This window comes from Pseudophryne corroboree, chromosome 4 (assembly GCF_028390025.1).
Source record: "Pseudophryne corroboree isolate aPseCor3 chromosome 4, aPseCor3.hap2, whole genome shotgun sequence".
NCBI lineage: Eukaryota > Metazoa > Chordata > Amphibia > Anura > Myobatrachidae > Pseudophryne > Pseudophryne corroboree.
Window position 1 is genome coordinate 326,057,985 of NC_086447.1, and position 12,032 is coordinate 326,070,016.

Below are 12,032 nucleotides of genomic sequence, written 5' to 3' on the forward strand. Positions count from 1 at the left end.
ACAGTTGACACCATAACCAGCACTTGATAAATTTGAACCAGTCGGTGAGAGTGTGTTACCATAAGATCCTCTGAACTTACCACAAACCAGGTAAAACTGCTCTGGGTGGGCGTCCAGTGCCCCCTATGGATTCAAAGAAAAGTATTTACCTGGTAAGTACCAAAATCCTATTTTATTTTTCATCCACTAGGGGTCACTGGAGTACTCTTGGGACGTACCAAAGCTTCCCCCGTGGGCGGGAGAGCTGTTTGGCACCTGTAACACTAGGCGGCCAAAGCTAGATGCTGATGCCGCAAACGTATCAAACTTGTAAAAGCGCACAAACGTGTGCACTGAAGACCATGTAGCCGCACGGCAAAGCTGCGTCGTAGAAGCTCCCCGACCAGCTGCCCATGAAGTTCCCACAGAACATGTGGAATGAGCGGTTACTGATGTAGGCGGCTGTAACCTAGCATGAAGGTAAGCCTGACGTATGGTCAGTTTTATCCATCTGGATAAGGTTTGTTTAGACGCTGGCCAACCCATCTTGGCAGCATCATAGAGAACAAACAACGTATCTGTCTTACGAACTGAAGACGTTCGGGATACATAAACGCGTAATGCGCGTACCACATCCAGAGTTCCAGAATGTGCTGTCAACACAGGAACTACTATTGGTTGATTGATGTGAAAAGATGACACTACCTTTGGTAAGAACGCGGGATTCGTCCGAAGTTCCGCTCTGTCATCATGAAACACCAAATACGGTGGCTTGCATGACAAGGCACCCAAATCTGAAACACGCCTTGCCGAAGCTAAGGCTAGAAGAAAATTTTTTTCCAAGTGAGAAACTTTATATCCACTTGCTGTAAGGGTTCAAAATATGAAGACTGTAAGAAATCTAAAACCAGATTCAAGTCCCATGGCGCTGTAGGTGGAATGAATGGAGGCTGAACTCTGAGGACACCTTGGAAAAAAGTGTGTATAGACGGCAATAGAGCCAATCGTCTTTGCAAGTAAATTGACAAAGCAGATACCTGCACCTTTAGTGTAGATAAACGCAGTCCTCCATCTAAACCCGTCTGTAGAAATAACAAAAGACGGGATAACTTGAAAGATGATGTCGGAAACTTTCGAGCTTCACACCAACCTATATAGGTACGCCATATTCTGTAATAATGAGTTGCCGTAACCGGCTTCCTAGCTCGTAACATGGTATAACCGATTCTGGGATGCCCTCTCTTCTTAAGAGGGCGGTCTCAACAGCCACCCCGTCAAACGCAGCCGCGCTAAATCGGGGTAAAGGAACGGACCCTGTTGTAACAGGTCTGGACGTAGTGGGAGCGGCCAAGGATCGTCTGCGAGTAGTCCTCGGAGATCCGAGAACCAAGCTCTCCGAGGCCAATGAGGCGCCACTAGTATGACTGTGACAGACTCTCTTTTGATCCGTTTTAGCACCAGAGGGAGCAATGGAAACGGTGGAAACAGATACACAAGGCTGTACGGCCACGCAACGGTGAGAGCATCCACCGCCACTGCCTTTGGATCTCTTGTTCTGGACACATACTGGAGCGTTTGGTGACTGTGGCGAGACGCCATCAGGTCCACCTGAGGATAACCCCATCGCTGAACCAACATGTGAAACACTTCTGGATTTAATGCCCATTCTCCTGGATGAAAATCCCGACGACTGAGATAATCCGCTTCCCAGTTGTCCACTCCCGGAATGAACACGGCCGACAATATCACCTGGTGGTATTCCGCCCAATTGAGGATTCGAGCTACTTCCCGCATTGCCATGCGGCTTCTCGTTCCTCCTTGTTTGTTGATGTATGCGACCGCCGTCGCATTGTCTGACTGCACTTGGACAGTCTGAGAGCGAAGCATGTGCACTGCTTGTCGTAGCGCATTGTAAATTGCGCGGAGTTCCAGGACATTTATAGACAGCAATCTTTCGTGATCCGCCCAGAGACCCTGAAGCTGACAATTTTGAACTACCGCTCCCCAACCTCTGAGACTTGCGTCGGTCGTTAGAATTATCCAATTCCAGCCTCCGAACAGTCTCCCTGCGGTTAAATTGTGTTCCTTGAGCCACCAGAGCAGAGACACTCTTGCCCTTGGCGACAACCTCACCCTGTGGTGAATCTGCAGATGCGAGCCCGACCACTGGGCGAGCACATTCAGTTGAAATGGACGCGAGTGAAATCTTCCGAACTGAAGCGCTTCGAAAGCTGCCACCATTGTGCCTAAGAGGCGAATGCACAAGTGTACAGACACTGTGCGTGGCTTGAGCACTAATTGTACTAGATGGCGTAGAATCTGTACTTTCTGTTGTGGTAGGTAAATTCTTTGATTGACCGTATCGAGAATCATACCTAGGAATTGAAGGCGTTGAGATGGAATTAGATGTGATTTCTTGAAGTTGACAATCCAACCGTGGTGAACCAGTACATTGTACGTTAGCAGCGCATGTTGGAGAAGCATCTGTTGAGACGGAGCTTTGATGAGCAGATCGTCTAAATACGGAACTATTGTCACTCCCAGGGATCTGAGATGAGCTATCATCACAGACATCACTTTGGTGAATACCCGAGGCGCTGATGACAGGCCAAACGGTAGAGCCTGAAACTGGTAATGGTTCTGGCGTATTGCAAACCGCAAGAATTTCTGATGAGGCTGCCAAATTGGAATGTGTAAGTACGCATCCTTGAGATCTAGCGCAAACATAAATTCCTTTGGCTCTAAACCCGCAATCACGGAACGCAGAGACTCCATCTTGAATCTGTAGTAAGTTACGTACTGATTGAGACCCTTTAAGTTCAATATTGGTCTGACTGAGCCATCCGGCTTCGGTACCACAAACAGACTGGAATAATAACCCTGACCCTGTTGATGTACAGGGACCGGAATCAAAACTGCTGAATCCAGTAGGGACTGAATGGCAATTTGCAGAACCGCCCTCTTGTCGTCCGACAGAGGCAATCCTGTCTTGAAAAACCGCAGAGGCGGAAGACAGTTGAACTCTATTTTGTAACATTTTAACACTAAATTGCGGATCCACCCATCCGCGGATGTGTGGAACCACGCCAAATGGAACGTCTGAAGGCGTGCTCCCACAATCGTAGAACCGAGATGGGCTGGTAGCCCGTCATGCCACTGGTTTGTCGGTAACCTTAGCGTCCTGGCGACTTGTGTTGGTTTGTTGGAAACCACGTCCACGTCTAGCAGGCGTGGCTGTTCCTCTGCCACGTCCTCGAAAGGACTGAGGTCTAAAAGATTTGAACGAAGGTCCAGCGTACCTCCTTCTTGATACTGGTGGAGGCAATGGTAAGAAAACAGACTTACCTCCCGTAGCCTCAGCAATCCATGCGTCCAATTCAGGACCAAACAACTTCTTGCCATCGTAAGGCAACGCCTCTATACCTCGTTTGACCTCTGCCTCCGCTTGATAAGCACGCAGCCAGAGTGCTCGTCGTGCCGTAACTAGCGACGATGAAATACGAGAAGTGAGCTGACAGACGTCAGTATAAGCTGTACAGAGATACTCTGCAGCCTCACACATTTGATTTGCAAGAAGTATCAGGTTTTCGTCATGTAAAGCAGATTTGAGTTCTGTAATCCATATTATGAGCGCCTTAGTGACCCAGATGCCAACCAATCCAGGTCTCAGCATCACTCCTGCTGCTACATACATGGACTTTAGCATAGTTTCTATCTTGCGATCTGAAGGGTCTTTAAGCGTAGTAGCCGCTGGCACTGGTATGGTTAATTTCTTGGTAAGCTTCGATACTGACGAATCAACTATTGGTGGATTCTCCCATGTACATGTTACCGAGTCTGGAAACGGGTAACTAGATTTAAATCTGCGAGGTATAGAAAACCGTTTATCTGGATTCTGTCGTGTTTCTACTAACATCTGATTAACAGATTCGGAGACAGGAAAATTTATTGGAGTTCTTTGTCGTTTAGTAAATACGACCTGATCATTTGTGAGAGGCTCCTCAGTTTCAGTAAACCTCAGAGACTAACGCACCGCTCTGATGAGATTATCAATGCCGGAGCTGTTAAAATCCTCACTATCTGACTCCACTTCGCCCTCCTCACCCTCATCTTGTTCCGTGAGGTCTGGCATGGAATCGTCAGAATGCAACATAGCAGAAACTGGTAAATCATAAGACATATGAAATTTATCCCGTCTTCCCAAAATGGATTTGGACCTTTCGCAAGGCTGAGACGCCTCCGGTAGTTCTGGCGGTCTCACCCTAGACTCAGATCTTGCCGTTTCCCGCTCTTGTCGAGCGGCGGCCAATTCTGATTGCAACCCAGCCAGTACATTGGCTAGCATTTCCCAAGGAGGGGTCGGGGAGGAAATTGGCTGTAAAACTGGAGCAGAAATTGTATTCTGAACCGAATCCACAAAACATACTGTACATGTGGTAGATCCATCCGGTAACACACTGCTACAGACTGTGCAATTATGCTTTTTAGTTTTTTGCTGGTGCCTTACTCATTATAGCGACAGACAATACACAAAAAAACAGACACTTGCACGACTCAGTAAAATAGTAGTAAGGTGTCTCAATATATATATCTGGCCAAGTGCAGTACACGTGGCCAGTACTATGAAATGTGATCCCAAATTCCCACTAACACCCCTGCGCCTCCGGTGGAGTAGAGATGTAGTACTGGAACGTTCTGGAATCACAGCAGGAAGACACAGGAAGCATGGTTAAAATGGCTGCCATGCTCTCACATATAAATCACAGTGCAGTTTCTATATATAACTGATATTATAAACAGCCTGTGTAAAAAATCCCTGTCAGCATAAAACAGCTTTATATATAAATATCTGGATCATACTGCTGATGCTGCTGCTTAATTAATAGCCCCTGTAATGACCCCCCCCCCCCCCGCCTGCTCCATTGCGGATGCAGTGCGGGCCGGGCAGCGGGTAGTGTGGGGCCGCCAGCAGGAACCTGGAAGCGGGACGGGGAGCGCGCTGTGAAGCGCTATGAGTAGCGGGGCAGAGCAGCGGTGGCTTGGAGGAGCGGCGGCCTGAGCAGCGGTGGGGCTCCGAAAAGCGGCGGCCGGAGCAGCGGTGGGGCTTGGAGACGCGGCGGCCGGAGCAGCGGGCGGGCTCTGAGAAGCGGCGGCCGGAGCAGCGGGCGGGCTCTGAGAAGCGGCGGCCGGAGCAGCGGGCGGGCTCGGAGAAGCGGCGGCCGGAGCAGCGGCGGCGGGCAGCCGTCAGTAGAGGGATCCCTTTTAATCACTGTACCCACACCTCGGGGCGGCAGCGGGAGCTGACCGCCCCGCTCACATACCTGCACTCCTGCTTGTGATGAGGCTCCGACGGGGCTTCTGTACAAGCGCCGGCCAGCCAGTGTGCAGGAGATCTGTGTGTGTGGCTATGAGGGTGCTCATTCAGTGAGGACCGACACGCCCCTGCTGCTATCAGCAGCTTGCACTATCCCTGACCCTGCCTTTTGGAAGGGGGAAAAGGAAGTATATAAAATAGAAAAAATATTCTAAAAAATAAATAAAATTGAAAGCAATTGTGGACTCAGCCACAGAGCTGTTACTACTTCGAGCACAGAAAAAACACTGGGGTACTCGGGGATATGGAGGGGTGGAGTGTTCTAAATTTAAATATTCAGTGCTGTTTCCTACGGAAGCCGTCCATATCCCAAGAGTACTCCAGTGACCCCTAGTGGATGAAAAAGAAATATTGTTTAATTCTTTACCAAAAAGAATATCTAAAGTAAAAGGCAAAGACTCCAGAAACTTCTTGCATTCTGAGTCAGCTTTCCACGTACGTAGTCAAACCGCTCTGCGAGCTGCTACTGCTGAGGCTGATGCCTAAGAGGCAACTGTACCCATATCCAAAGCTGCTTCTTCCATAAAAAAAGCTGCCTGTTTGATATGTGCAATATGGGATTTTTGCTCTCTAGATGCCATTGAAAGATCATCCTCCAATGCATCAACCCAGACTGCCATTGCTTTTGCCATCCAGGCTTTTGCCATGGCTGGTCTTATGATTGCCCCAAAGAGAAAATGTTTTTTTTTTTTTAATAGAAAAACATCTATTTTCCTATCTGTGACATCATTTAATGATGTTGAGTGCAGAGGTAATGTAGATTTCCACACCAATCGGATGACATGCATATCTACTTTGAGAGCCACCTCCCTTTTTATACAGTCCCCAGCCAGAAAAGGATAATGGGAATTCCATTTCTTTGGAATTCTAAACTTCTTACTGGGTGTAACCCAGGCCTCTTGTATAATTTCTATCAGCTGATCTGACCCAGGAAACGCAGTCCTAACTGTTTTGGGACATTTAAACACAGGTGCCTTAGATTTTAACAATGATGATGTTTCATGCCTATGTGATTTACTTACCACCGGCCTTTCAGCCTGCTTTTGTTGAGAGGCTGCAAATTCCTGTGCTGGATGTGACAAACCCCAGGTGGAATGCTGCATGTAAGGGTTAATAGGGTAACCTATCCCTGGTATAGGAGCTGGCATTATCTGCTCTGCTATACTGGATAATGTCTGAGCAAAAGTAGGCCATGGGGGTTCAACTTGAACCTGTGCCTGCCTCGGATTATTTAAGAGGCTATAGTGAAAGCTAAAACAATTTGCACATGATCCATTTTAAACCAGATCCTCAGAGGTTAACTCCGCTTTACAAGACAAACATGAAATTAGTGTTGGTGCTGCTGTGGAGAGTGTATCCTCCTCACCCTTGCCTCTCTGAGACATGATAAATCACACATCTTTACAGTGTTACTACACAATTTGTGACTGCAATCTCTTTAAATTTTGTTTAAGTGTCATACAATCTAATCCCTCCCTGCTTTGCACCAGCATTGAGGATCGGAATACACAGAAACTAACAGATAATAGTAAAGTCAGCAATCACACTAGCAATCAGTCACAGGTTATACATTAGTATAATAAGCAATATGAGCACATAATCGACTACAGATACATTTCAGGTATGTAGGAGAAACATATTACTGCATTACCTTATATATGAGTTTAAATGTATTCAGTCGCACAGCGAAAGAAACAGCAGTAATAACTTACAGACTCGTATGCATTAGGCACTTATCCAACTATTCGTACTCAAAGGTAGATAGAGATTTAGTGCTGTATTACTCAGGTCAGGAGAGTGGGATACAGGGAGACTTTACCCCACTTCCAGGATCGATCAATACGTTAGTGAACGCTGAGTGGATCCAGATGCTATTAGTGTACACAATCGCCCTGTGAACCTACAGTGAACACAGATGCCCAAGTGAACACTGACGCACCAGCCACACAACCGCCTATGCTGTGACTGGATCCTTTTAGATACACAGCGTCTCACACGGAAGCGGGAACCTCGGAGGAAACTGGTCATGAACCAGGGGAGGGGCGACCAAGGAAGCGTCTTACTCCCCACTGCTGAGATCAACCCTAGGGATCGCGGCCTCATACTACCCCTGGAGCCTATGATCCCTGAGGCCTAGCGCTGGTGCACCCGAGGTGGTAGCCGCGTCAGCGACTGTTCAGTAGTCTCCATCCCAAAACAGTGCGGGCTGTGTCTCGTGTTTCTCCTACTAAGCAGAACCGATGAATTAGGGTTTGGTTGAGAGTCAACATTGTTCCAGATAACACAAACTTTAGGGAATGGTCAGATAGGGATAGAGGAATGAAAGATAAAATCTTATCAAGTTTAAGCCCTACTCACTTATGCATATAACAATTGCATCCACTATGTTTAATGTAAATTATAACAAAAAACTAAAGCTTAAAAAAAATGTTGACCAGTTTTCTGTATGCAATTTTCTTCCCATTGCATTTGCACAGTAGTTTAATAGTGGATGTCAAAAAGGTACACTTATATCATAAATATCCGCCAATGATGCACTGTTACCATTTTTAAGCACACTTATTCACAGATTAATCACAATGAAATATAAATGCTTGAAACATACCGATATAATGCGATCCCCTTTTCTGAGCTCTCCACTTAAATCTGCAGGTCCTCCTGCAAGGATGAAGGAAATAAAGATTCCTTCACCATCTTCACCTCCAACAATGTTGAAACCTAGCCCTGTGGCACCTCTGTGTAATATGATCTTCCGTGGTTCCCTACAAAAGAAGCATACAGAAAATAGAATTTTAATACCTACCGGTAAATCATTTTCTCTTAGTCCGTAGAGGATGCTGGGGACTCCAAAAGGACCAAGGGGTATAGACGGGATCCGCAGGAGACATGGGCACTTGAAGACTTTAAATGGGCGTGAACTGGCTCCTCCCTCTATGCCCCTCCTCCAGACCTCAGTTATAGGAACTGTGCCCAGAGGAGACGGACATTTAGAGAAAAAGGATTTTGTTAAACTAAGGGTGAGATACATACCAGCTCACACCACCACACACCGTACAACATGGCCTGTACTACAACCAGTTAACAGCGTGAACCAAAGCGATCAGCAACAGGCTGACCTTAACCAAACACAACCTTTGAATAACATAAGCAATAACCATTAACAAGTACTGCAGATAGAGTCCGCACTGGGATGGGCGCCCAGCATACTCTACGGACTAAGAGAAAAGGATTTACCGGTAGGTATTAAAATCCTATTTTCTCCTTCGTCCTAGAGGATGCTGGGGACTCCAAAAGGACCATGGGGTTTATACCAAAGCTCCAGACCGGGCGGGAGAGTGCGGATGACTCTGCAGCACCAATTGAGCAAACATGAGGTCCTCATCAGCTAGGGTATCAAACTTGTAGAATTTTGCAAAAGTGTTTGAACCCGACCAAGTAGCTGCTCTGCAAAGTTGTAGCGCCGAGACACCCCGGGCAGCCGCCCAAGACGAGCCCACCTTCCTAGTGGAATGGGCCTTCACCGAATTCGGTAACGGCAATCCAGCCGTAGAATGGGCATACTGAATCGTATTACAGATCCAGCGTGCAATAGTCTGCTTAGAAGCAGGAGCCCCAATCTTGTTGGAAGCATACAGGACAAACAGCGCCTCAGTTTTCCTGATACGATCCGTTCTGGCTACATAAATTTTCAAAGCTCTGACCACATCGAGAGACTTAGAAACAGCCAGGGCTTCAGTAGCCACAGGTACCACAATAGGTTGGTTCATGTGAAACGAAGAAACCACCTTTGAGAGAAATTGTTGACGAGTCCTCAATTCCGCTCTATCAGCATGGAAAACCAAGTAGGGGCTTTTGTGAGACAAAGCCGCCAACTCTGACACCCGCCTAGCGGACGCCAAGGACAATAGCATGACCACTTTCCAAGTGTGAAATTTCAACTCAACCTTTTGTAAAGTTTCAAACCAATGTGACGTCAGGAACTGTAACACCATGTTAAGGTCCCATGGTGCCACCGGGGGCACAAATGGAGGCTGGATGTGCAGTACTCCCTTCACGAAAGTCTGTACTTCTGGAAGCGAGGCCAATTCCTTTTGATAGAAAATAGAGAAGGCCGAAATCTGCACTTTAATGGAGCCTAACTTTAGGCCCGCATCAACCCCAGCTTGCAAAAAAATGGAGATAACGACCCAGCTGAAATTCTTCCGTAGGCGCCTTCTTGGATTCGCACCAAGACACACATTTTCTCCAAATACGGTGGTAATGCCTCGCCGTTACCTCCTTTCTAGCTTTCAGTAGAGTCGGGATGACCTCTCCGGGAATACCCATTCGAGCTAGGATTTGGCGTTCAACCGCCATGCCGTCAAACGCAACCGCGGCAAGTCTTGGAACAAGCACGGCCCTTGCTGTAATAGATTCTCTCTTAGAGGAAGAGGCCAGGGATCTCCTATGAATAATCCCTGAAGGTCCGGATACCAGGCCCTCCGTGGCCAATCTGGAATAACGAGTATCGCCTGAACCCTTGTTCTTCTTATGATCCTTAACACCTTTGGGATGAGTGGAAGTGGAGGGAACACATAGACCGACTGAAACACCCACGGTGTCACTAGTGCATACACTGCTATTGCTTGATGGTCCCTCGACCTGGAACAATATGTCTGAAGCTTCTTGTTGAGGCGAGACGCCATCATGTCTATTTGAGGAAGACCCCAACGACTTGTCACTTCTGCAAAGACCTCTTGATGAAGACCCCACTCTCCTGGATGGAGATCGTGTCTGCTGAGGAAGTTTGCTTCCCAGTTGTCCACGCCTGTAATGAAGACGCTGACAGAGCGCTTGCATGCTTTTCTGCCCAGCGTAGAATCCTTGTGGTCTCCGCCATCACCACTATGCTCCTTGTTCCGCCCTGGCGGTTTATGTGCGCCACTGCTGTTATGTTGTCCGACTGAATCAGGACGGGTAGGCCGCGAAGGAGATGTGCTGCTTGTAGAAGGCCGTTGTAAATGGCCCTTAATTCCAGAATGTTTATGTGCAGGCAAGCTTCTTGCCTGGACCATTTCCCCTGGAAAACTCCCCCCTGCGTGACTGCTCCCCAACCTCGGAGACTCGCATCCGTGGTTACCAGTACCCAATCCTGGATCCCGAACCTGCGACCCTCTAGAAGGTGAGAACTTTGGAGCCACCACAGGAGAGAAATCCTGGCCCTGGGGGACAGGCGTATCCTCCTGTGCATGCGTAGATGGGACCCAGACCACTTGTCCAACAGGTCCCACTGAAAAGTTCTGGCATGAAACCTGCCAAACGGAATGGCCTCGCAGGCCGCCACCATTTTCCCCAGCACTCGAGTGCATTGATGAATCGACACTCTTGCCGGTTTCAGAAGTTCCTTGACCATGTTCTGGATTTCAAGAGCTTTTTACAAATGGAAGAAAAACTCTGTAGATCCGTGTCCAGAATCATGCCCAAGAACGACAGCCGTGTTGTCGGAATCAACTGTGACTTTGGAAAATTTAGGAGTCAGCCATGTTGCTGCAGAACTGTCAGGGAGAGTGCAACTTTTTTTAGTAACTGCTCCTGTGATCTCGCCTTTATCAGGAGATCGTCCAAGTACGGGATAATCGTGACCCCTTGCTTGCGCAGGAGCACCATCATTTCCGCCATTACCTTGGTGAAAATCCTCGGGGCCGTGGAAAGCCCAACGGCGTCTGAAATTGGTAGTGACAACCCTGAACAGCGAACCTCAGGTACGCCTGATGAGGAGGCTATATGGGAAAATGTAGGTAAGCATCCTTTATGTCGACTGACACCATAATATCCCCCCCCCTCCAGACTGGAAATCACTGATCGGAGAGAATCCATCTTGAATTTGAAACTTTTCAAACACAGATTGAGGGATTTTAAGTTCAGAATCGGTCTGACTGAGCCATCCGGCTTCGGGACCACAAACAGGCTTGAATAAAACCCTTCTACCCGTTGTGACGGGGGTACCGCGACAATGACTCGCTGCTGACACAGCTTTTGTATTGCCGCACACACTACCTCTCTTTCCGGAAGAGAAGCTGGCAAGGCCGATTTGAAAAATCTGTGTGAAGACACGTCTTGAAACTCCAGTTTGTATCCTTGGGTCGCAATTTCCAGCACCCAAGGATCCAGGCCCGAGAGAACCCTGACCTGACTGAAGAGCTGAAGACGTGCCCCCACCGGTGCGGACTCCCGCAGGGGAGCCCCAGCGTCATGCGGTGGATTTGGCAGAAGCCGGGGAGGACTTCTGCTCCTGGGAGCCTGTCCCAGCCGGAGATCTTTTTCCTTTTCCCTTACCTCTTGCCACAAGGAAGGATGACCCACGTCCTTTCCAGAATTTTTGCGACCGAAAGGACTGCATCTGGTATTGAGGCGTTTTCTTTTGCTGTGGAAGGACAAAAGGCAGAAAAGAGGACTTACCCGCGGTAGCTGTAGAAACCAGGTCCGCGAGGCCTTCACCAAACAAAACTCCACCCTTATAGAGCAGAGCCTCCATAGCCTTCTTAGAATCAGCATCACTATTCCATTGATGAGTCCACAATGCCCTCCTAGCCGAGATCGCCATGGCATTGGCCCCTGATCCCAAGAGGCCAATATATCTTGCAGTCTCCTTTAGATAGACTGCAGCGTCCCTGATATGACGCAGTGTCAACAGCACTCT

General features: G+C 48.0%; 1 protein-coding gene across 27 annotated transcripts in view; it reads right to left on the reverse strand.

Moving 5' to 3' along the window:
* Nucleotides 1–12,032, reverse strand: part of DLG1 (discs large MAGUK scaffold protein 1) — a 1,011,951-nt gene that overhangs the window by 231,707 nt on the left and 768,212 nt on the right. For all 27 annotated transcript variants that reach the window (XM_063916386.1, XM_063916392.1, XM_063916391.1 and 24 more), the window contains one exon: nt 7,959–8,115. In XM_063916386.1, the coding sequence (XP_063772456.1) occupies nt 7,959–8,115 (157 nt within the window). The remainder of the gene's footprint in view (nt 1–7,958; nt 8,116–12,032) is intronic.